Source organism: Phodopus roborovskii, unplaced genomic scaffold (assembly GCF_943737965.1).
Source record: "Phodopus roborovskii unplaced genomic scaffold, PHOROB, whole genome shotgun sequence".
Classification (NCBI taxonomy): domain Eukaryota; kingdom Metazoa; phylum Chordata; class Mammalia; order Rodentia; family Cricetidae; genus Phodopus; species Phodopus roborovskii.
In genome coordinates, this window is record NW_026125529.1 from 25,560 (window position 1) to 49,996 (window position 24,437).

The window sequence follows — 24,437 nt, forward strand, 5'->3', positions numbered from 1 at the left end:
TACAATTTACATTAGTCTATTGTAGTAAACCTTTTCTGGTCACTATTAGAGATTTTTATATTTAATTCAAACTAATTTAATAACCTCTTCTGTGATGTACCTGAATTGTATTGATAAGCTTATTTCTTTCTGAAAGTAAATATTTCCATGGGTTAGATTTTTGTTGTTGTTGTTGTGTTTTAGGTAAGGTAAACATAAAAAAAAAATCAAATCCACGGAAGCCTCTTAAAAACTTTATTTTTTTAAAAAAGTGATTTTTCTTTCTGCTTTATTTACATGTTTTGTGTTTATTTGATGTCAGATATAAAGAACTCACTGAGCAGCAGCTCCCGGGTGCTCTGCCTCCTGAGTGCACCCCAAACATAGATGGACCAAATGCTAAATCTGTCCAGAGGGAGCAAAGCTTACATTCATTTCATACCCTTTTCTGTCGGCGATGTTTTAAGTATGACTGCTTCCTACATCGTAAGTGTAATTATTGTACGTTTTCATTTTCTATCTTTGCTGTTGAACTATGTATTAAAGCATCTTGAAAAGTGTTGTCAATTATTAAAACTAGAGTGTATCAGTCAGTCTTGTAGTAAAGATTGAGAAATATGTTACATCCCTGTACTATTACTTTTACCTTGTTTGAGGAGTCCTCTGACATCTTTTGTACACATTTAATTCGTTATTGCTTCCCATTAACCTGGAGTACGGGTCAGTGACTCTTTATAAGTCTATTTTATAATGAAATTATTACTGTGAAGGAACTCATAGCTCAGAGAAATATTGCCGATATTTCTGAACAAATTTTGTTCAGTAACAAATTGGCTGAAAGGGCATTTATATAAGCAAATTGGCCTAGTGGTAAAGTATTTATTTATTTTTGATCCTTTGAGTAATTGCTTTATAAGTACTTGCATTTCAATACAAGCAAAGTATAAACTATTCTCAGTGTCTGTATGAAAACTTACTTTTTGCCCATGACATTTCTAGGGAGTGAAATTTCTTAGTAAAATTTCTAGTTAACTAGAATTTGTTTTGTGTCTTTTTGAGACAGGGTCTCATGCTTGGTATATAGCTGAGGCAGGCCTTGAACTGCTGATTATCCTGAGCCTTCTGCCTCAGCCTCCTGAGTTGGAATTCTCTCCAGGCTGACGTGTGGGCTTGTTTGTCTTCTGTAGTACTAGGAATTGAACCCGGGCCTTGCCCCTACTGGGTATATAGCACATCCCTATGTTTGAGTATAAAAGGATCAATTAGTTTTAAGCACACAGTTTGAAAATGCTTGCACTTTATTAACACTTTCTCTAGTTAATATAGATAGATTTTTCTGTTGTATTTCATTGTGTTTATATTGCATGATCATAGCTGACTGTGAAGTTGCTTTCTCCTATACTAAGCTGCCCCATACTACTTTGCTCTTTTGAGTACCTGTCCATGCTTTTTGTTGTTGTTTTGAGACAAGGTTTCACTATGTAGACCAGGCTGGCTTTGAACTTACAGAGATCTGCCTGCCTCTGACTCCTGAGTGCTAAGAGTGTGTGCCAACATTCTTGGCCAGTGATGATACTTACAGCTACATCTTTCTTACTACCTGTTTTAAAATTTTTGTTCCATCTGTTTATATTTGTTGCTCCTTTCTACTTACAATTTCTTGTAATATGTATTTTGGCCTGGAAATAGGAAATTTTGTGTGTGTGTGTATGTGGGGGGGGGGAGAGAAGTGGGGGTAGATTGTAGTAGTTTAAATTAGAAATACTTGAAATAGATTTCAAGACTTCTAGCTCCATCTCCTTGTGTTGATGGCGTTCCTCATCTGAAGTTATGCTTTGGTAGTTCAGTAGCTTGTAAGTTGTCTTAATTTCTTTCTATCTATCAGACAGTGAGTGAATACCTTATTTGGACTTGTCAGTGTTATCTATCTTCAGTAAACTTGAAGTAAAGTTACATTTCAGAAACCAAACTAATAACACTTTCAAGTCATCTACTGCCTCTGTCTCTAAACTAAGTCTATGCTCTTTTCCTCAACTATCCCTGGGCCTTGGAGCAGGGGTGTGATGGAGATGTCCCATGTAGGCTTCAACATTCTCCGGTCTCTTATTCCCTGCATCTTGACTAGTTGTGGGTCTCTTTGTTAATCACATATACTGCAAATAGAAGCTTCTCTGGTGATGGTTAAGAAATGCATTAACTTATGGTTATAATGATGTTATTAAGAGTTGATTTAATACTTTCCCATTTGGCAAAATAATAGTATTAGGCTCTTTCCTTCCCTAGCGTCCACCATGTTTATATGCATACTTTATGCCCATCAATTGTACTTGCAAGGGGAAAATAAGAATTATGAATTATTCCAGAGTTTACCATGTTTTTAACTGTCTTGAAAGTTGAAGAAAGAGTGGAAAATACCCTGTGATAGATGGAGGGAAGTTGTATAAAATAAACTACAAACTTGAAAGGTATTAGTGGATTTTCCAGTGGATCTAGGGAAGTGAAACTTTTATAAGTAAACTTTTTATAGCCATATTCAGATACTTTGTGTTTAATTTACAGCCTTCCACGCAACACCCAATACATATAAGCGAAAGAACACAGAAACAGCTCTGGACAACAAGCCTTGTGGACCACAGTGTTACCAGCATCTGGTGAGATTCAGTGTTTGGTTTCTCTGGAGGGCTCTTAAGAACGCTGGTGGAGGTGGTGAAGCAGCCCTAACCCTGTCTGGGTCCACACTTAATGGCCGTACGGCAGGCAGGGTCCTCACGCTCACTTCTGCCATAGCTGCGCATTGCAGCGTAGTCAGTGATGTCATGCTTCCTCAGCACTGGTTCTCTCTTTAGGATCAAGGACTCTCTACAACGTTTATGAGAGTGTGAGGCATGCATAGCCCACTTAGACACCAGAAACTCAGTAATTGTGTGCAGATGTTGACGTTCCTAATCCTTTCACATGGACGTATCCCTTCTGTGAATGTTTTAGGCCACTTGTAGTTTGAGCTACACCATAGATCCCACAGGATTTCTTTCTTTCTTTCTTTTTTTTTTTTTTTTTTTTTTAAAGTGATAGAGATTAGGAGTAAGGGATTAGGAAAATATGAGGTAGGAAAGTTGTTTTTTACGGGTACTATCTTATTTTTTTACCATTTCCCCTCTTTGAACCAAGCCACTCCTACCTAGGAACTAAGTGGGTATATATTGCCTGTTGGATTTTGGACAGAAGATTCAATGAATGGCACCTACAGAAGGTATCCTATTTTTAAGCAATTTGGTTTTTGTAGAGTGAAGTATAAAACTGTTGGCTCCTTTCAAACTTTTCCCTTCTATTTCCACTAAAATGTAAAAAAAAAAAAATAAATAAAAAAGAATTCTTGAGCACTGTTTTATATTCTTTATAAGGCAGAACTTTATTGGCTCATCTAAAATGTTTCTGTGGTCTCTTTTACAAACCATGTTCTTACCATTGTTTTATACTTTCTGAGATTGGATTGTGATACTTCAGAATGCAAAAATGTAACCCTTTTCTTGTTCCTAAAAGTTCTTTTATGTCTTCCTGTGGCTTTGCATCCTTCACAGGAAAAAAAAATATTGGATGTTTTAATAGTAAGACCAGAAGTGACTAAGTCATGCATGTATATGTTCTGTGTCCTTGTATACTTTAAATAGTACCTTTAAGGAGGTATGTATTATTTTAAGCTTTGAAATAGGAAGTCTGACTTGAAACACTTTAGTGAGTTTTTTGATAGAGATTCTCTTTTAAGTGTAATGTATATGTAGAGAAAATAACTTTATTATGCAAAATACTTGTATATTTTAACTTACTATGTTTTAATTTAACATATCTTACAAATTCATCTTGTAGAATTGTCTTGCCTGATTTAGCATCATTTTATGTTTCTATCAAAAGCAGACAAAAAATAGTTGGGTGTATTGATACACAAATGTTATACAAATGGATACCACAATTGATTCTTGACCAACTTGTGTTATGCAATGTCTTCTTATTCTATTCCACAAAAATAAGGTTTAGAACTTTATCCTGATTCTTCCATTTTTCATTTTGCAGGAGGGAGCTAAGGAGTTTGCTGCTGCCCTCACTGCCGAGCGGATAAAAACACCACCCAAACGTCCAGGGGGCCGCAGAAGAGGGAGGCTTCCCAACAACAGTAGCCGACCCAGCACCCCCACCATCAGTGTGCTGGAGTCAAAGGACACAGACAGTGACAGGGAAGCAGGGACTGAAACTGGGGGGAGAAAACAATGATAAAGAAGAAGAGGAGAAGAAAGACGAAACTTCCAGCTCCTCTGGTAAGACACATCTGACAGCTGGCTTTGCTATGGCTTTGTACGTTGAACTTTATGAGAGTTAAGATCATCTAATGCATGTAGGTACAGAAGGCTGGAGTTAAAGGTGGCTGTGTGCCGCCTGACATGCGTGTTGGGAACCAAACCCAGGTCCTCGCTGCAAGAACAGTGTGCTCTCCTGTTCACATAGCCGTCTAAGATCAGAGAGTTCTCTCTCTCAGTGGCGCATAGCTGCATGGTTCCTGCTTTCTTCCTTCCCACTGTCCCACCTGCCATCTGTGTCTGTCTGGGTTACTGGAAGGTCTGAGCCAATTTGTTCTTGCTGTTGTACCGTCTCCCCGTACAAACTTTCTTGAAGAAGAAAACAAGTATTGCTGCTTAGTTTAGTTAGTTAGTTTGTGTGTGTGTGTGTGTGTGTGTGTGTGTGCGTGCGCATGCGCATGCTACGCCATGGTGTTCTGGCAGATGGCAGAAAATAACCTCTTGGAGGATCCTCCCTGTCCATCCTATTTGAGATAAGGTCTTTCACTTTTTTTAAAGCTGTGTACACTGGGCTAGCTGACCTGTGAATTGCTGGAGATTCTCCCGTCTGTCTCTCATTTCCTTGTACGAGTGCTGGGATAACATGTTTATGCTGTATGTCTGACTTTTACATGGTTGGAAAGATTTGAACTCTGGTCTTTGTTCTTGCATGATAGGAGTTTTTAGACACAGAGTCATTTCCCCAGACATCACTTCTTGACTAGTGCTAACGTTTGGTTTTGTAGAAGCAAATTCTCGGTGTCAAACACCAATAAAGATGAAGCCAAACATTGAACCTCCTGAGAACGTGGAGTGGAGTGGTGCTGAAGCCTCAATGTTTAGAGTCCTCATCGGTACTTACTACGATAACTTCTGTGCCATTGCTAGGCTAATTGGGACCAAAACATGTAGACAGGTAAGCATATGTATTCAAAGAGATTCAAATGCAGCGATAACAGGCACCCATTGTCCAAACTTGGAGCATCCTAATTTCATTCTATTCATCTTCTGAAAAGAGTTCTTTCTCTCCCTCCCTTTAAGAAAATTAATTCAGTAGTATTCTTTAGCTGTTTCTGAATTTCCCCTTTCCCCAGTTTAGATTTCAGTTTAGATGCGGTATATTTAAATAGATAGAATTGAAATTTGGCCAGATTCTAAATTTAGCTATGTTCCCAATGTGATGAGACAGCTGTGATTTCTACTCTGTGTCTTGCCCTATACTCTGTGTACCTGGCATTGCCACCGAGAGAGACAATCATTTTTCCAGTGTGCAAAAGCATGGCGTGGCTATGCACGTTACTCTGCCTCTGCTTCTCACTTAGGTGTATGAGTTCAGAGTCAAAGAGTCCAGTGTCATAGCGCCTGTCCCCACTGAGGATGTTGACACTCCTCCGAGAAAGAAGAAAAGAAAACACCGGTAAGTCTGCTGAGGAGCTGGTGCTCCTCCCAAGAGCAGAAGTCGATTTTCACTTGAATAATTATAAAAATGGTTTTAAACTGCCGTCAAACATAGACCTATAGAAATGTCATTTCTCCCTGATGGTTGCTGTTACTTTTTTATGCAGTCACTTTAGTATATTTGGCATATTATGTCATAAAAATTTTGGTTGCCACAATGGATTTTGGTTGAGAAAAACATATTTCAGTACAGACTACATAAACAGTTCTTTTAGCCATTTGGTGTGGAATGTTTTAACATGTGTTCCTACAGTGCTCTCTGGGCCAGCGTTTAAAAGTGTATTTTATTCTAGGAGCCTGGATTTTCTGAGGTTGGCATTACATTCTGATATTTAGAGTGAGCCTCATCCAAGTTTGTGGATATTACTTCTCACAAAAACTTTCAGTGAATAAGTGTACAGAATACTTTTTGCAAATCTAGAGCCAGAGAAATCATGGCTGGATCCCTCCCCAACCCATTGGTTTTTGTTTTTGTTTTTTTTTTTTGTTTTGTTTTTTTTTTTGTTTTTTTAAATGAAACAGTGTTGAGTAGGTAAGGAAGCAGTTAGATTCTGTATAGGCTCATATTGTGTGTACTGCATTGCTATTGTAAATCATTTAAAACTTTAAACAATTTTTCCCATGGAAACAGGAATTTAAGCCTTAGCAGGTGCTTCTGAAGTTTTGGTTAAAAATTTCTTACCATTCAGTTCAACTGGGTGGTTAATGATGCCTGAAATTATATAGAAAGTATCAGTAAATCGGTAGGTTATGAACAAGGCATCCTTAGTCTTAACCAGGCATGTGGACAAGTACTTTCATGCCAAGCTCCTGGGCAAGGCACAGCAACTTGAGTGAGCAGGTTCCCAGGTTGGTTTGAACTGACCGGCCAACAGAGAATGGTAGTGTAAGGTTCATCGTGGTTTCTCAGCACTGCTACCTTAATTGCATAGACAAGTCCACTTAAACGGGTCTCAGTTGGATTTGTAACTGGTTGTTTTTGCACCTTCACACAGAAGTTTGTTTTTCTTTTTTTGCAGGTTGTGGGCTGCACACTGCAGAAAGATACAACTGAAAAAGGGTCAGCATCTCCCCATTTAACCTCATTATTAGCCTAAAACTACTTTTGTCTTTGTTTTAGAATAGAAACTGGATTGAAGTGTTGGTTATTCTGATTTAATTGACTTCTACTTAGCAAATCAGTTTAAATGAAATGTGTCTGTTGCTCTCCAGTTACTGCTGTTCAGAAAGTGAAAATGAGTTGGATGCAGTGAGTTAGTGAGAGGCAGTGAACTGGCACTTTGGCAGGGTGGGGCTGACATGTGAGACCAGGTTTTCAAGCACTTGGGGGCGGGAGGTGATTTTTTTTTCCCCCACAGGAGTGTGTGTATTTCAGTAAAGGCAGCCAGTAAAGGATGTTCCAGAGGTAGTGGGGAAGAATGTCTTATTAATTGTGATGATTATTTCCCATCTCCCTGGATTCATTGGCTGCGTGCTGTTATCTTTACTCAGACGGCTCCTCTAACCATGTTTACAACTATCAACCCTGTGACCATCCACGACAGCCTTGTGACAGTTCGTGCCCTTGTGTGATAGCACAAAATTTTTGTGAAAAGTTTTGTCAATGTAGTTCAGAGTGTAAGTATTTGTTGCTTTGGTGCAATTGCATGAGAATTGAATAGGCCTTTGGTCAGCAACTGAAAATGGTGATTTTAAATGAAGACATGAGGACTGGGAGTGTTCTCTTACTGCTTGCTGTAGGAAAGCTTAGTCTACAAGTATCCATTGAGACGTGCTAATTCTAGTCAGCCTCTTGGGTAATGTGAGTGTGTGTGTCCTCACAAGTTAGCCAGAGTTGTAGCAATGGATTGGATTTGTCTGTTTTTCTTTGGTCATTTGAATTACAGTAAAGTGGCATAGACTGTAAGGACAAGGATGCCCAAGCCTTTTGTGGGCACCAAAGGAGTAAGTTAGAGACAAGAAAAGTAGTGTAGGGCTAGTAGGTTTTTAGAGTCACTTAACGAAGCTGTACACAGAGTTTGGATACCAGGGGATGGATTAGAAATATGGTTTATTACAGTGGTTCTCAGCCTTCCTAATGCTACAGCCTTTTAATAAAGTTCTTCATGTTGTGGTAACCCCCCCCCCCCCCCCAGCCATAAAATTATTTTCATTGCTACTTCATAACTGTAATTCTGGTACTGTTATAAACTATAATGTAAGTATTTTTGGAGATAAAAGTTTGCCAGACGGGTTTCGACCCACAGGTTGAGAACTGCTGGCTTATTGGAATGGCCAAGGGCCATGAATACCATCCGGTCCAAGGCCTGTCTTTGCTTATTTAATTCACCGTAGAACTTATTCATACGCCATTTAGCAACTATGAAATGGACAACAAAAGCCCAGCAGTGATCTTTCTCAGTCCTAGCAGCTTCATGTCTGCTGTTTCCTGGCCTCTACAATGGAATAGTGAGGGAGAGGTTGTGAGGGTTGAAATGAGTCATTCCTGTGCTCAGCAGGACATTGGCTACATCCCGATAAAGGATTGTATATGATGGTGATGGTGATAAACTTTATCCCTGAAGGTCAAAACCGCTTTCCTGGATGCCGGTGCAAAGCACAGTGCAACACCAAGCAGTGCCCATGTTACCTGGCTGTCCGAGAGTGTGACCCTGACCTCTGCCTTACATGTGGGGCTGCTGACCACTGGGACAGTAAAAATGTGTCCTGCAAGAACTGCAGTATACAGCGCGGCTCTAAAAAGGTGAGTAGCAGTCCTAGCTGGAAGCTCCTGTCACCTGCACTGTCCAGACTCACCGTGTGTGAGAATTCACTGAGACCCTGACCTTCCTGCCTCTACCTCCTGAGTGCTGGACCTATGAATATGCTCCCATGCCTGATTGTAGATGGTAGTGTGGATTGAACCCAGGGCTTTGCATGCTACATCAGTACTCTACTCACAATGGAAGTTTGTCCACATCCTTTGGAAAAATGGCTATTTACTGATAGTCTGGGGGATTTTATCTGGGAACAACAGAAATAAGAGTGGCCCTTAAAGCTGCAGTTGATGAAAGAGAAATGGTCAGTGTTTTGATAATGCAGGCGTCATCCTATCCCCATCCACATTTAAGGTCATATCACTTATTTGTTACTCTTAAAGACTTAACTTTTGACTGGACTCTGACTTATAAGTGGAAGCTCTCATCAGAGCCTACATCTCTTGACAATTTGTTCTTGGAATTATCATCTGACTTCATTCTCATGACCAGAAATTTAGCCTGTTCTGCAGCTTCCTCTTTGTTTTTCTTAGTGTAATGTTTCTTCACAGCAATATGTTGGTGTTTGTGTTGCAGAACATGTAGAGCAAAAAGATACTGAATTCTGGCTGCTTTGGTCCTGGACTTCTTACCTTTGTTGTTTAAGGGCTTTCTGGCAGTATATTTGTGGGCATCATATTCTTTGGAGAGATTGGAAAGCTTTCAGATCCTACTAGCTCTTTTGGGCTCTTACCACTGAGACATAGTATCTGGCAGTCCAGGAGTATCCTTCTCTCCTTTTAACAAATAACCAAGTTGAGAAGAGTCAGATTGGCATCGACAGACAGACTTGAACTTCCTCTTTCCACTTTCTCTTGTTCTGTAACAAGAATGCTTCAACTCAACAACGGGCACACACTCGACCATGGGTCATGATACCTTGCTTCATGGGAAAACCTCTTGTTCCCACCCCTTATTCAGACCACATAACTCTTCCACTGTTCACTGAGAGCATCAGCAGCTACATCTGTGGCCATGAACTTTTCATAGAATGTACAGTTTGTTTTCATCATCTAGTTCAGCTGGTGGCTGGAGAGCAGATAACCAGCTTCATCTTGACACAGCTGGCCACCTCAGAGCTAATGCACAATAAAGGTTTCCCACAGTAAACCGAAATTCTGAGGTGTGCTGTCAGAACTGAAATAGGAATTATTACCTCATACTTTTAACAGTTCATTCATTCTTGTTTTGTTGACACAAAGGCATTGTATCCATCTCTTCAGAAGATGGTGACTTCTGTCAGTGTACAGGTTCATGCTCATCATGTTTTTGTTTGTTTGTTAAGGATTCTTAATGCACATAGGAAAAGATGGACTTTCCTGTAGACTTTGTCCTTGGTCTTTAGTGTTGGAAATAGCCAGGCGTGTGGTGCATGCTTGCAATACCAGCACTCTAGAGACTGAAGCAGGAGTATACACGTGGACTGTATCACAAGACTGCCTCATTGCACAAAGCACTCTAGAGACTGAGGCAGGAACGTGGACTGCATCATAAGACTGTCTCATTGCACAAACACCCTTAAAGCCTTGAAAGTGACCCACCCAGCACTTATGTGTTTGAAGCCTGAGAATTGCACATAGGTGATTTTAAATGAGTAGCCAGGTAGTAAATACCAAGCAAAAGAAGCGTGACTGATTGCTTATACCAGGAAGAGTCAATAGCTTTCTTTATTGGTTCTTTTGGTCACAGTAGGTGATATTATTAGCTGTTTCATATATGTAGCAGGCACTTCCCCACATTACAGGTAAGGAAACCCAGATTCACAAGACTTGCTGTCTGATGAGATGGCTCTATGGGTAAAACCCAGTACTCACATATGGTGGAAGCAGGGAACTGACTCCTTAAGGTGTCCACCATACCTGCACCTTAGCATGCCATGAATTAAAAACAAAAGGGAGGGGGTGGATGGAAGAAGAAAGACCTACAAATGGAGCAAGAAACAAACCCTGGTACCCCACTGGGCCTCTCCCCTGCCTTGTGTGGCACAGGTACATCCCATGAGCTGTCACATGGTTAATAGCACCCTATTATTTTTGTTTTTAAAGATATATTTATATGTACACATGCATAGATGTACACCAGAAGAGGGTGTTGGATCCCTTTGTGAGCCACTGTATGGGAACTGAACCCGGGTCCTTTGCAGGAGCAGGCAGTGCTCTTAACCTCTGAGCCATCTCTCCAGCCCTTGATGCCCCACGCTTAGGGATCTTCTTTGAAGTCCTGCCACTCGGCTTCTCTTAGCTTTGTTTTTCTTGCTTGGGTCTGTGAGCCAACACTGTTCATGGAAGATATGATCTGGATCAGCTGTGTTTTGGATCATTTTACTTTAGGTAGCTGCATATCCATTTAGGTCATCAGATCATAATGTTGTCATCTCAGTTTCCCCTGGCGGTTGTTCAGAACAGACCATCTCTCACTTTGTGTCCTGGCCCCCTATTTGCCATTGAAGGGTAGATATGCCCTGCCTACCCTCAGCTTGTGCACAGAGTGGGCAGTAACCCGCCTGCTGCCGTGTTCCCCTTGTGACATTCTAACTCTTAGAATAGAAGACTATCTATATACAGCTTTTACTACTGGGCTCACTTGGTTATTTCCCCTAGTTAGCTAATATTGGGAAATTCACCTGACACAGGTGGGTCAGAATAGGAAGACATATGTTTGGATGATCTGGGGATCCTTTTACAGGTCACAAGAAGGCTCTGAGTGAAACATGCTAAAGGGCCATGATGAAAAGTTATCAATCATGTCCGTCGGGTGGTGATGGTGCACTCGGGAGGTAGAGGCAGATGAATGAATCTCTGAGCTACACAGAGAGAGTTCTAGGACAGCTAGAAACTACACTGAGAAACCTTGTGACAAAAACAAAAAACAGTGGTCATCTTGGCCTTGTCTGTGGGATGGATGAATCATGATATTCTTCATGGTAATTCTCTGTGTTATCATGAGGAATTGCTAGAACAAAGCTTCTGTGGAGGAAATGGCAGGATCTCCAGAAGAATAAGCACCAGTAAAGAAGCAGGATGTGGTGAGGGCTTGCACATGCAACAGAATACACATGGGAAATAGAGGGGAAAGGTCCAGGAGAATGGTGGAGTATTTACCTTAAATTTGTTTCATCAACCACCTGTGCTGGCATACCCATATCCAAGGGCAGCCTGGGTCACATAGTGACACCATGGGTAAGGAGCTTCCTGCAGACAGGGGTACATAAGGTCATATCCCTAGCACCCACATTATAAACCAGGCATAGATATGCACTAAACCCCAGAGCTGGTGGGCCTGGGGTTTAACTGAAATAGCTCCAAGCTCAGTGAGAGAGATCCGGCCTCTAAAGAAGTAAGCTGGAGAGCAGTAGATAGATAGAATTACCAGAAGGTGCTCTTGACCTGCACACGTGTACACATACGGGAACATAAATGTGCACACACATGCATGCACTGTGTGTATAACACTAAGTAGATAAATAACAAAAAGAAAATGTTGTGTTTCTCAGTTTTGCCATGGACAGAATGCCTGAGAAAAACAACAGGTAGGTTTTGTCTGGTAAGGGTTCAGCACACGGTCCCTTGCCTTTGTTGCTTCTGGCCTGTGCATAGTGAGGCCGAGCATCATGAGGTAGGCACAGGAGCTCAATCCATGGCACTCAGGAGTCAGAGGGACCCAGGAAGGGCCAGGAACAAGATACACATAACCAGAATGCACCCATTCTGTGCCCCCTCCCAGAAATGCTACCAGATTTAAGTCTGTCAGGGGATCAGTTCAGAGCCCTCACAATTTACTCACCTCTATGTGATCATTCCACATGAACCCTTCGGATTATGTTTGGTTGAAAGTAAGTTAGTGGAGAACTGAGCAGAAGTAAGATCTCACACACCTCCCTTTCTGCAGTACCCATGACACCAGAGGCTTGCTTTTGTTTTTCCTGTAAGAGGATATTTATCCTGAATTTTGTTTAGGAACTAGGCAACTTTCATACCTGTCAAATCCACTTGGGAATTGAGTGATTTCCCTGGGATGGGTCTGAGGTTTAACCGTGGTAACTTGGTCTCAAAGATGCTGCAGCCCTGCTAGTCTTTTGCTTTTGCTGTGCGCTCATTATGCGATTGTGCTTATTCTCTAGCACTTACTGCTGGCGCCATCCGATGTGGCAGGCTGGGGGATCTTTATCAAAGACCCTGTACAGAAAAATGAATTCATCTCAGAGTACTGTGGAGAGGTAAGGCACACTCTTGAAATCCAGTGGTCCTGTGTGTGGTAGCAGCTTACATTGTTTTGGACAAGTCTAAGTTAGAATGAATTAAAACTAAATACCGTTTAGCCTGGAGATTTTTGTATTTGTAGATTGTTTTGTGTAGTAACTAGCTAGATTGCTTTTGTTCTAGTCATGTTTGGCTTTTATTACCCGGAGATAAGGTGTTCGGGAACAAGAGTTTTCCTATGTAGAATTGGTTCTACTTAATTGGCAGACGAGCTCATGGGGACCCAGAAATAACAGCATTATTAACTTGGACTTTTTTTAAGTTGTAGGCCTGGGGAGGGTCTTAAGACAGCTTCAGGAAATCACAGTTTGCATTTTCATTTACTCAGCAGAAAAATGATGTTGGCACTTCCTCTAGGCATATTACTTAGGACATAGAAATCTCTCAGAGATTTGGAATTTTCTTAAAAAATGTGACAGTTTTGGGGGTAAAGGGTGCAGGCTGCCAAGTTTAGTCCCTGGGACACACACGGTAGGAGGAGAATAATGACTCCTACAAGTTGTCTTTTGACCTTCAAACATACTGGGGCATGAGTGTACAAGCACTTCTCCCCATAAATTAATAGATAAAATATACTAAAATTTAAAAATTCTTTGCTGTTGTACACCAGAGAAGAGAATTTGGCTATTATGACCCCTTGATATTCTCAAGAGGGACCAAAATTCTGTTCATTGGGTCTTTTTTTTTTTTTTTTTTTCCCCTTCTTGTTGTTTTTCTAGACAGGGTTTCTCTGTGCTGTTTTGGAGCCTGTCCTGGATCTCATTCTGTACACCAGGCTGGCCTCAAATTCACAGAGGTCTGCCTGCCTCTGCCTCCTAAGTGTTGGGACTAAAGGTGTGCCACCAACACCCAGCTTCATTGGCTCTTAAATGTCCTGACAGGTGTGACTACCCACTTTAAAGCAATTTCCTCCTGTGCCTTCCTTTTACTCCTTTTAGATCATTTCTCAGGATGAAGCAGACAGAAGAGGGAAAGTGTATGACAAATACATGTGCAGCTTCCTGTTCAACTTGAACAATGGTATGTTCTGAGCTGGGGGCACTCAGCTCCTTGGAGTTGGTTTGGGATCTGATTGCTGGCCGAACTTTTCAGGTTGGAAGTCAGCACGATTCGGGGATGAGGCACCTGTCTATAGGAACAGCTCCCGGGATTCTTATCAGCAGGCCTAGGCTCAGAGATGTGAGGAGAGGGGATGTCCCTGTTGAGTAGAAGGCTACATGCAGGAAACAGCAAGTCCCAGACTCTGGTTGAGAGGGGACATTGTGTCCCCAGTGCTGTGGTGCTGTGGCTTGCCTCATGTTCCGTGAGATTGGGGGGCTGTTCAGCACCCCACCAGTCACTGTCCCTGATCTGGGAGCACAGGCAGCGTGTGGAAAGTACCTTGTGGCCCAGGATGTTGTCCACAGGCTGTGAGGAAAACAGCAGGTGCTGCAGCCTGGATTGGTGACAATTTTGTGCTCAGTACAGATATTCAGAGAAACTTACAGCTGGACCACTAGAACAGTTTTGTTTTGTTTTTTAAATGAAAATGTTCTGCAAATATTCTAATCTTAAATGTTAATATGCCCACTTCTTGATGTTCAGAAAAGTTCGCCAGGATTACATATATATATTACATATATATATATATATATATATAATTTTTTTTTTTTATTTTATGTACATTGGTGTTTTGCCTGCATGAATGCCTGTATAGAGGGCATTGGATCTCTTGGAACGGGAGTTACAGACAGTTGTGAGCTGCCATGTGGGTGCTAGGAATTGAACCCAGGGTTCTGTGGAAGAGTAGTCAGTGCTCTTAAACGTTGAGCCATCTCTCCAGCCCCAGGACTACATTTTTTTTTAAGGGCTGTTTTGTTCAGCAATATATAATTGAGAAGTCTTGGCATTTGAGAGCCATATTTAACTACCAGGGGTTCATTTTAATCTAGAATAGCATTTTTTTTTCCAAATGTCATTTTATATTAAATGTTTTATTTGCTTTTGAAGGCAAATCCTGAAGACCTATTTCTAAAATCCTAATAACTTTGGTTCATGATTGCAATTAGTCACTGGACTGTTTTTTTCTTTTTAGATTTTGTGGTGGACGCAACCCGCAAGGGCAACAAAATTCGTTTTGCTAATCATTCAGTAAATCCAAACTGCTATGCAAAAGGTAGGCTTTTAGGTTGGGATTTCCAATTTGATGCACAAATTCCCTTTTTTACCAGCCAAGTGATAGCAGACTTCAGTACCTCTGGGGCACCTGCCTGTGTGAAGTCAGTCAACCTGCGTGGCCTGTCTTCATGCTCACCAGCCCCGTATTTCTTCTTCCAGTTATGATGGTTAACGGTGACCACAGGATAGGCATCTTTGCTAAGAGAGCCATCCAGACTGGTGAAGAGCTGTTTTTTGATTACAGGTTGGTAAAATAAACTTTTAGTATAACCTGCAGGCTTTCCCTTCCTGTACTGTGAGCTGGGGTCAAAGGCTGTTCAGTTCTTTGCCAGATCTGCTGTCATTGGAGAGGGCATTCTTTCAACTGGCTAGTCTGTTTGTGGTGGACACCAGTAGAGAGTTAAATGCTCCTTCGATATAGGTTGCCATGTGTTAATTATATAATGCTTATTTGGAAAAGAAAAAACAAACAAACAAAAAAACAAACCCCACGCAGGAAGTTGCATTTAATACGATGCTGTTGATAACTGGCTGCCACCCCTGGGTCTTATGTCTCACTTCACATCTGTGTTCCACAGCACCCTTTCTCATTGGTGGTTTGAATATCTTTACTGGCAGCACATTTATGTCTTCATTGTTTTGTTATCGTTACTCTGTGGTCACTGTGGATGTTTCTGGGGAAGCTAGTCACAACCGCTGACAGTGTGGAGCTGCCCCTGCCCAAGGGGCAGACATGACGGGACAGTTATTTAAATGGTCAGCTAAGGGTTTCTAGTTAGGGAACTCTTGTAACTGAATATCCACCCCACCCAGAAACTTAAGTTGCTGAAATGTGGGCCTGTGTGTGCTTAGTTCTAGTACATTGTGCTGTATAACTGGAGAGAATTAAGTGACACCTGGGGATTGGAATAGGGTCCTGGTTGGGAGGTCACGACAAGTGGCTTTGCCTGATGCGTGCGCTAAGTGCACCAGGGTTAGAGGCAAAGGTGTCCAGCTTCCTTAGTGGTGGGACCCTCAAGTGCCCGTCTTGGCACAATGGGGGGTTGCTTTTTGGAACTAGCTATTCCAAGTCATGATTTTGCTTTCTCGATGTTAGACCCAGACACGGCAATGTGTAATTGCCTCAGAGTGTGGCAGAGGTGCAGGGAGGGCTTGGGGAATGCCTCTGGCACAGCACCTCTCAACGAGTAGGTGATGAGTGACAGCCGTGTAATGTGGTCTATGTTGTAGTGACATAATCCTCTACATCAACAGGCTTAGTTTCCCTGATATTGGACAGAAGTCATTTCTTGCTTATGTTGTTTCAGATACAGCCAGGCTGATGCCCTGAAGTATGTGGGCATCGAAAGAGAAATGGAAATCCCTTGACATCGACTACCTCTTCCCCTCCTCTCTGAAACAGCTGCCTTAGCTTCAGGAACCTTGAGTACTGTGGGCAATTTAGAAAAAGAAAATGCAGTTTGAAATTCTGAATTTGCAAAGTACTGTAACAGTAATTTATAGTAATGAGTTTTAAAAAAAATCAACTTTTTATTGCCTTCTCACCAGCTGCAAAATGTTTTGTACCAGTGAATTTTTGCAATAATGCAGTATGGTACATTTTTCAACTTTGAATAAAGAATACTTGAACTTGTTGTTGAGTCACTTGTCATAGAGCGTCATCAACTGATTCTAGAAAGACTACACAGCTTTGGTTTTCCAGTTGTCTATGAATATTCAATAACTAATAAATGTACTGGCATAGTGTTCGCCTGGATACAGTGTTTCCACTGCCTTTCAGTCTTGAGTGAGTTCTGGGCATCATCAGGGAAAGTGAATCACCTTGTGCCCTAGGGAATGCTGTTCAACCTCCAAATCTGCTGTCCATTTGTAAAATGATTGTGATTGTACTAGGTTATTTCTAAGAACTTATACAGCTTAAATTCTATACTTTATTAGGCACAGTTATTGTGGGCACGTAAGCATAGTGATTTATCCCAATACTTGAAGAGCTAAGTCAGGAAGGTTGGGAATTGGGGATACCCAAACCCAGCCCATGGTGTTTTTTACAACATGTTTGTCTCAAGACATAAAAATGAACTGTAAGAAGGACAAGCAAGCTGTAAGCATTATTCCATTTGCAAATTAGAAGGGGAGTTTTCACATCGTGTTGTGTCTGTGGAGCTCTGTGGCCCTTCAGAGGGGAGGTGGTGGGGTGTCTGGTTTATACACAGTCTTAGTAAGACTGCTTAAAAGTAGACATACCAAAAGGCATGGAGAGTTGGAGCATGCCTGTAATTCCCAGCACTAGGGAGGCAGAGGCAGTCTGAGGCCAGCCTGGGATGCCCAATGATACACTATCTCAAAGAGAAGGGCTAAGGATACCGACATGGCTCAGTGGTAGAGCTAACCTAACATATGCAAGACTATGATAACAACAACTGTGACTTTCACCCCCAAAATGAACAGTGGCAGGCTATTCTGAGCTACTCGCTTAAAATTAATCATAGGAATGGCTCAGTGAAGGTGGCTAAGTATTTCTGCTTAAGAACCCTAAGGCACCCTTAGTATGAGCAGAATGAATAGGAGTGACAGTACCAAGACTGGCAGAAGAATCCCTCACCCGCATTGGCCAGGAAATGGAGATTGGTGACAAAGGTTCATGTCCCTGGAGGCCCGAGGGTGTGTGTGTGTGTGTGCACACGCGCATGTGAGAGGGGGGAGAGAGAGAGACTGGATCTGAGGAGGATGATAGCCTTGCAACCTGGCCTCCTTGGGGAAGCTATGAGGGACCTGAAATCAGAGCTGCTCAGTTCTTACACACAAGTGGCTGAGCATCCTGCTTTAATTTCAACTGCAGCCTCTTTACAGATTGGAACCACACCCAGTGAGAAGGCGCCACTGCCTGTCTCTAATCGATCTTAGTACTGTGGAGGTAGGAGCCCAGGAGTCCAGTTTCTGTGCCTGTCTGAGGATTCATTTAGTCCCTGCAGAGCAGCAGCAGCAATCTGGAGTCATAGCCCTCACTACACTGAGAAAGTCCCAGAAACAAGGGCCAGTACCCAAAATGATTAGGGGCCTTAAAAATTATGACCTTAAATTTTGATCCAAAGAATGTAGCTCTTTTGGATTCCAGGAAGACAATGGGAATATACACTTGCGCAATCATTAAATCTTTTATTTACATATAGAAATTAGTAAAACTTAAAACAAAACCAAATGCAACTTGTACAGAAATCCTTTAATTTTCTTTATTTTCACACATTAAAAAATGAAACACACTATACAAATGGTTTTCATAGCAGATTACACGTGGGTCCATTCAGACTCGCTCTTGTGCTGCCTCAGACAGCAGCGGTTAACCAGGGAGCCAATGTATTGATTTAAGTGCAGTAGCATGCAGCCTCAGCATGGAAGGTTCGGTTCCCCTCTGTCCGTAAGTTAGGGTAAATGGCATTGGCGTCTGTTTACAGACTGAAATGTGTCAGTCCTGAGCAGTCCGGCTGTAGCCTGAGACCAGGTGGTGAGAACTGTGGTCTCAGTTTTAAAAAGGGAGGTCCAAATGGTGGCAGGCTGGCTGCTATGAACTTGAGTTGTGTCCATTCTATTCATGAGAACTATTTGCTGTGGGTCACAGACCCTTTTAGAACGGTTAGGCCAAGTAACTGTACGTGTCCTTTTCACCATCGACTCGCTCCAAATATTCTTTTTCGATGAGAATATCAATGCATTTCTGGGCATTGTTTAGGAGAAAGAGGGAATGAAAGGGGAAAGAAATATAAAGAACCATCAGGACAGAGGTCTGCGCCCTCATTTGGTCACCCTCCACTGAGCTCAGCAGGGAGCAAAGTCACCTGTCTGCTGAGCTGGAATGCCACTGCTCTCCCGAATGCAGTCCTTCAGTGACACCTGCTAAGGTGGTCGAGTACCCCCTCCTCCATCTGCCAGAGGCATTAAGTCACAAGGGCTGCTGCCTATCTAGGCCACAATCTCCTTTTCTAAGAAAGCCTGGATGCCTCACAGAAAGTGGGAAGCAGCTCCTGGAGGGACATGCAGGCCCTGTGCTAACAGGGCCCTCATAAACTGCGGGTCTCCTGACTGCTGCAGGCTCACTGTTCACAGCCACCCGGCAGGCAGTTCCAGAAAAGGAAAGACCTGCTGAGTTCTGTCAGCAGAAACTACGCAAATGAGATCGCCAGTGCCCTAGATACGGGCTAGTAGTTTATACAACACAATCCCTGAACAGCAGCAGAAATGATACGCATTTCCTAACAACCCAACCCAGGATGTCACCTGCACAGCAGAGAGCACTCTCTGTCCACTACTTCTACCAAGCAAAATCAGCTAACGCTGTATTATGGTTCACAGCTAATTGCCACATAAACATAGACGTGGGACGTCTTATTCCTTATCAGGGTGTCCATTTCAAGAAGAAAGATAGGCTGACTTTGTTGAAGTTTCTTGTCTAAGCCAGTCCCCATTTTCATGTAACAGCGATTAATTCTGTTGCTACATCTCTCCTAACATGAGAAGGGATAGGTACTGCTCTATAATTCCTGTACCTTTATCACTGGGACCCGAGGTTTGAACCTGGAGGACAGTTGAGTGAGGACTTCACCAAGTAACTGCTGGTGTTTCAGGACCTTCCTCATTTTCATGATTCTCACGATGGCCGCCTATGCAGTCAACAAAGAAAAACATGCACTCAGCACTTGAATAGCTTAACAGGAGTGTTAAAGGCAGCCTGTACAAGATCACTACAGCTCTACTTCCATGCATAGGGTAACAAGTATCCTACAGGTCAGAGGGCACAAGCAATCAGCTCTATCAAGGTTTCAATCCTAAGAGAACAAACTTTAAAATGTTTTAGCCAAGGGGCTAGAGCGATGGTTCAGTGGTTAAGAGAACTAGAAAACCCGGGCTTGGTTCCCAGGGCCTCCATGAGTAGCTTACGACAATCTAAGAGATCCAGTACCCTCTTCTGGCCTCTTGGGGCACCAGTCATGGACATGCCTTATATATATATATAGGCAAAACGTGCTTTTAAAATAAACATAAGTCCTTAAAAAATGATTTGGCCAACTATAAAGCACCGAAGAGTAAAGGAAAGTTCTGTTGCTGAGGCTCAGACACTACCTGTCCTTACCCTTAACTCTATTCTTTCTTTCAATCTGCCATGTTTATCTGTTTCCCAGTAGTTAGGCAAGAATATAAGACTATTTGCTTTGGGTACATAAAACATTTCACCCTCCGACACCAATGTCCATCTTTGGCCATCACTGAGCCCTGTGTTGTTCTGGCAGCACTTGCCAATCAAAGCACTTAGGAGGGTAACACAATTCTCTACGTGTACAGTACAGACATAGCTTCATCACCTGAATCAGCAGTTTGCGGTCTTCCTCTATATTTTTGTGTGTGGTCTCTTGTTCCTGCTTCTGTTCGGTTTTCATTGGTACATTGATATTAACCCTTAACTTCTTACTGTTAAGACAACAGAGGAAATGGTCACCACAAAGTATACTTCCTTGTTTTCAACACTGGGGCGGAAGGCGGCTCATGCAATGCTATGTAATTACCATGGGGCTGGGATGTGAAGTGACACCTGAGCCCTCACTTGTCAAGTATAACACCAAAACAATTTGACATAAAAGTCTAAACTTCTATACAAGTCACTCGAGAAGACTTATTTTCAACATCAAGAGAAAATCAAATAACACACAGGTAATCTGAGGGACTGGTAGGCAGTATCAGGCCCTCAGAGTTCAGTTTCCCTTGGCTTGTGCTGATCCTGAAGAATTCCCAGTGCCAGGGGATAAGACCAACAATTACGTATTAGATTTTTCTTACTTTTTTATAACCAAGATATAACTTTATTAAGGTGTCTGGCTTCAATTCCACCTCATCCACATTTGCGTTTTCATCTTCCAATACCTAGAAGAAAGTAACTGTTACATGCACATCCCAGGAAAAGGCTCTCTTTTAGCTTAACACAAATTACACAAACATACCAGCAACTTTGATTTCAGTAAAATCTGTAGGACTTGTGCCAAAATGTCCTGCAATTAGAGAAAAAGATGGTGAACAAGAAGGAAGAACACTTCTTTTCAGCGGTTGTCCCAGAGATTCAGCTCACTGTCCCACAGGGACAGAAGCCACCCAGAGAAAGTGACACAGCTTGTTCTCACATTTTCTTTATGGCCGAAAGCACCCAATAACCAGAGGCAATAATACAGCTTCCTATGAACCCTGAACACAATGTGTGCCTGCTTCTTCAATTAAACCTATAGGAAATTACTCCTTTGTTGTTTGGATGTTTACAAGAAATGTCTATGGTGCTGGGGATCAAACCCAAGGCTCTGTGTATGCCAGGCAAGTGTTCTACCGCTAACCTACACCCCGAACATGCACATGAAGAACTTAGGGGCCCAACAGAACCGTGCTATACTGTACTCAAGAGCATGCTGGGGTCTATGGGCTTTAGTGAGCCCAGTGCATTACACAACCTCTCATCTGTAGGCAGTAGCCAGTCTGGTCATTTCCAGCACCTCCAGCCTCATGGGCACCAATGACCTCAGTTGGATTCTTAACCAACACTAGACAGAAATTCTGCCCTCTTCATAAAGGCACCCATGCTGGTCAGAGGCTATGCAGGTACCTTTGTCAGAGATGTGGCAGCCATGAGCTGGGGCCTGAAGGATGACAGTTCAAGTCCCCTAAGAGAATTCTAACACTAGAAAAGTAGAGAGACTGGTGTGGTCTTAAGAAGGCCATGTAGAGACCAGAGAGCCAGACAACAAAAAATAAAAGTAGCCTTCATCAAAATAAAAACTGTGGACTTGGAGTTCCTGCAGGCAAGATCCTTGACCCCCAAATCCGGGCCCTGCTAAAGAACGAGGTCTCAGCTGGAGAGCGCCAGTTTCCAGTGAGATCCCACTACCCTGCAAAACCTTCTCAAGTTCCAGCCCAGCCCTCGTCCTCTTCTGCCGGCTATTGGCCAGAGGTGAGTCTGGGCCCAATTGGGGCTGCCTGTCCCCTTCAACCTCTTTACCCCCCTCCCCCGCCTGAACTCCCTGGATTGGCCCCTGATCCTGCTGCTCCTGTCTCCGGTCCCCTTTGAGAGCACCCTTGGAGCTCTGATACACCCCCACCCATCCCAACCTCCAGCCTACCCCCCCCACCCTGTGCCCTACCCCACCTACGGTCCTGCCGCTCTGGTTGAGCACTGGGACAGAGGGTGGAGCCAACAGTCCACCCTCGCCGGAGACCTCTCGGAGCAACTCCGAACAAAGGAGACCTGACTATCCACGTGGGACCACCTGTAATTTCCACCGGCTTGGTCCCTGACCCCGCCTCCAGTCCTCTGCTGGAGTCCCAGGCCCCTCCCAGAGATCCGCCTATCTCTGCGGGTCCACTTGGAGTTCCTACAGGCAAGATCCTTGACCCCCAAATCCGGGCCCTGCCAAAGAACGAGGTCTCAGCTGGAGAGCGCCAGTTTCCAGTGAGATCCCACTACCCTGCAAAACCTTCTCAAGTTCCAGTCCAGCCCTCGTCCTCTTCTCCCGGCTATTGGCCAAGAGAAGCCTCCTAGAGAGCTTGGACCACACAGAGATACAGACATTGAATCTTTGATCCACATAAGCCCATCGGGGAAGGACCATAGAGAGAGGGAAGAGACACCACCAACACCTACAGGGAAGAAACTATGGGAAGAAGGCAATACAAGAGAACACCTAACAACAGAAAGACAAACATGACACCACCAGAATCTAGGGAATCTACACCAACTAGAATGGAACACAACAACAAAGCAGAGGAAGCAGAAGGGTATGACTTAAAAATCACCATCATAAAAATGATAGAGGCCCTCAAAGAAGATATGAGAAAATCCCTTAAAGAAATAGAGGAAAAAACAAACAAAAAAGTGGAAGAAATGAACAAATTCCTTAAGGAAAGTACAGAAAGCCAAGAAAAAACAATTAACCAGGTGAAGGAAACGGTTCAAGATTTGAAAACCGAAATTGAGAAAATAAAGGCAACACAAATGGAAGGAAAGCTGGAAATTGAAAAGCTGGGCAAAAAATCGGAAACCACGGACACAAGCATAACCAATAGAATTCAAGAGATGGAAGAGAGAATCTCAGGCGCAGAAGATAAACTAGAAGAAATAGATTCATCGACCAAAGAAAACCATAAATCCAACAAATCCTTAACACACAACATCCAGGAAATGTGGGACACCATGAAAAGGCCAAACCTAAGAATAATAGGCATAGAGGAAGGTGAGGAAGCCCAGCTCAAAGGTGCTGAAAACATATTCAACAAAATCATCGAGGAAAACTTTCCAAATCTGAAGAAGGACATGCCCATGAAAGTACAAGAAGCATACCGAACCCCAAATAGGCTGGACCAAAGAAAAAAAGACCCCTCGACATATAATAATCAAAACACCTAGCATACAGAATAAAGAAAAAATATTAAGAGCAGCGAAGGAAAAAGGACAGGTAACATATAAAGGCAGACCTATCAAAATTACACCTGACTTCTCCATGGGAAACCCTCAAGGCCAGAAGGTCCTGGATAGATGTTCTAAAAGTATTAAGAGAACACGGATGCCAGCCTAGGCTACTATATCCAGCAAAACTCTCAGTCAATATAGATGGAGAGAACAAGATATTCAATGACAAAACCAGATTTTCCCAATATGTATCTACAAATCCAGCCCTACAGAAAGTATTGGAAGGAAAATTCCAACCCAAGGAAGGTAACTACGCCCACAAAAATGTAGGCAACAGATAATCCAACTACACCAGAAACCTAGGGTGAAGCAGAACAAATATATTCACAATACCACTGCCAACAACAAACCTAAATCAAACAACCATCAACAATCAATGGTCCTTACTCACCCTCAACATTAATGGTCTTAACTCACCTATAAAAAGACACAGATTAACAGAATGGATACGAAGACAGAATCCATCCTTCTGCTGCATACAAGAAACACATCTTAGCTCCAAAGATAGACATTACCTCAGGGTAAAGGGTTGGGAAAAGATTTTCCAATCAAATGGAAATAAGAAGCAAGCAGGCGTAGCTATCCTAATATCTAACAAGCTAGACTTCAAACCAAAACTAGTCAAAAGAGATGAAGATGGTCATTTCATATTCATCTCAGGAGAAATCCATCAACACAAAGTCTCAATTCTGAACATCTATGCCCCTAATACAAAGCCACCCACATTACGTAAAAAGAAACACTACTAAAACTCAAAGCTCATATAAAACCTCACACACTTATAGTGGGAGACTTCAATACACCACTCTCAACACTAGACAGGACCACAAATCAGAAACTCAACAAAGAAACAAAAGAATTAACAGAAGTTATGTCTCAACTGGGGCTAACAGACATCTATAGAACATTCCATCCAAAGACAAAAGAATATACCTTCTTCTCTGCTCCACATGGAACCTTCTCTAAA

General features: G+C 42.5%; 2 protein-coding genes across 2 annotated transcripts in view; one reads left to right on the plus strand and one right to left on the minus strand.

Annotated features, from left to right (window-relative positions):
* Positions 1-16,612, plus strand: part of LOC127216130 (histone-lysine N-methyltransferase EZH2-like) — a 41,768-nt gene extending 25,156 nt beyond the window's left edge. The window contains 14 exon segments of the mRNA XM_051176678.1: positions 302-465; positions 2,539-2,630; positions 4,048-4,227; positions 4,229-4,289; positions 5,054-5,223; positions 5,630-5,724; positions 6,785-6,825; positions 7,257-7,382; positions 8,330-8,508; positions 12,681-12,776; positions 13,758-13,839; positions 14,894-14,974; positions 15,136-15,220; positions 16,284-16,612. Of these exon segments, the coding sequence (XP_051032635.1) occupies positions 302-465; positions 2,539-2,630; positions 4,048-4,227; positions 4,229-4,289; positions 5,054-5,223; positions 5,630-5,724; positions 6,785-6,825; positions 7,257-7,382; positions 8,330-8,508; positions 12,681-12,776; positions 13,758-13,839; positions 14,894-14,974; positions 15,136-15,220; positions 16,284-16,344 (1,513 nt within the window). The 3' untranslated portion in view covers positions 16,345-16,612.
* Positions 16,613-18,181: 1,569 nt separating this feature from the next.
* The window catches only part of LOC127216131 (cullin-1), a 75,060-nt gene continuing 68,804 nt past the window's right edge, over positions 18,182-24,437 (minus strand). The window contains exons 18-22 of the mRNA XM_051176679.1: positions 20,964-21,011; positions 20,803-20,886; positions 20,331-20,432; positions 19,518-19,631; positions 18,182-18,688 (exon numbers count right to left, since the gene is read on the minus strand). Of these exons, the coding sequence (XP_051032636.1) occupies positions 18,608-18,688; positions 19,518-19,631; positions 20,331-20,432; positions 20,803-20,886; positions 20,964-21,011 (429 nt within the window). The 3' untranslated portion in view covers positions 18,182-18,607. The remainder of the gene's footprint in view (positions 18,689-19,517; positions 19,632-20,330; positions 20,433-20,802; positions 20,887-20,963; positions 21,012-24,437) is intronic.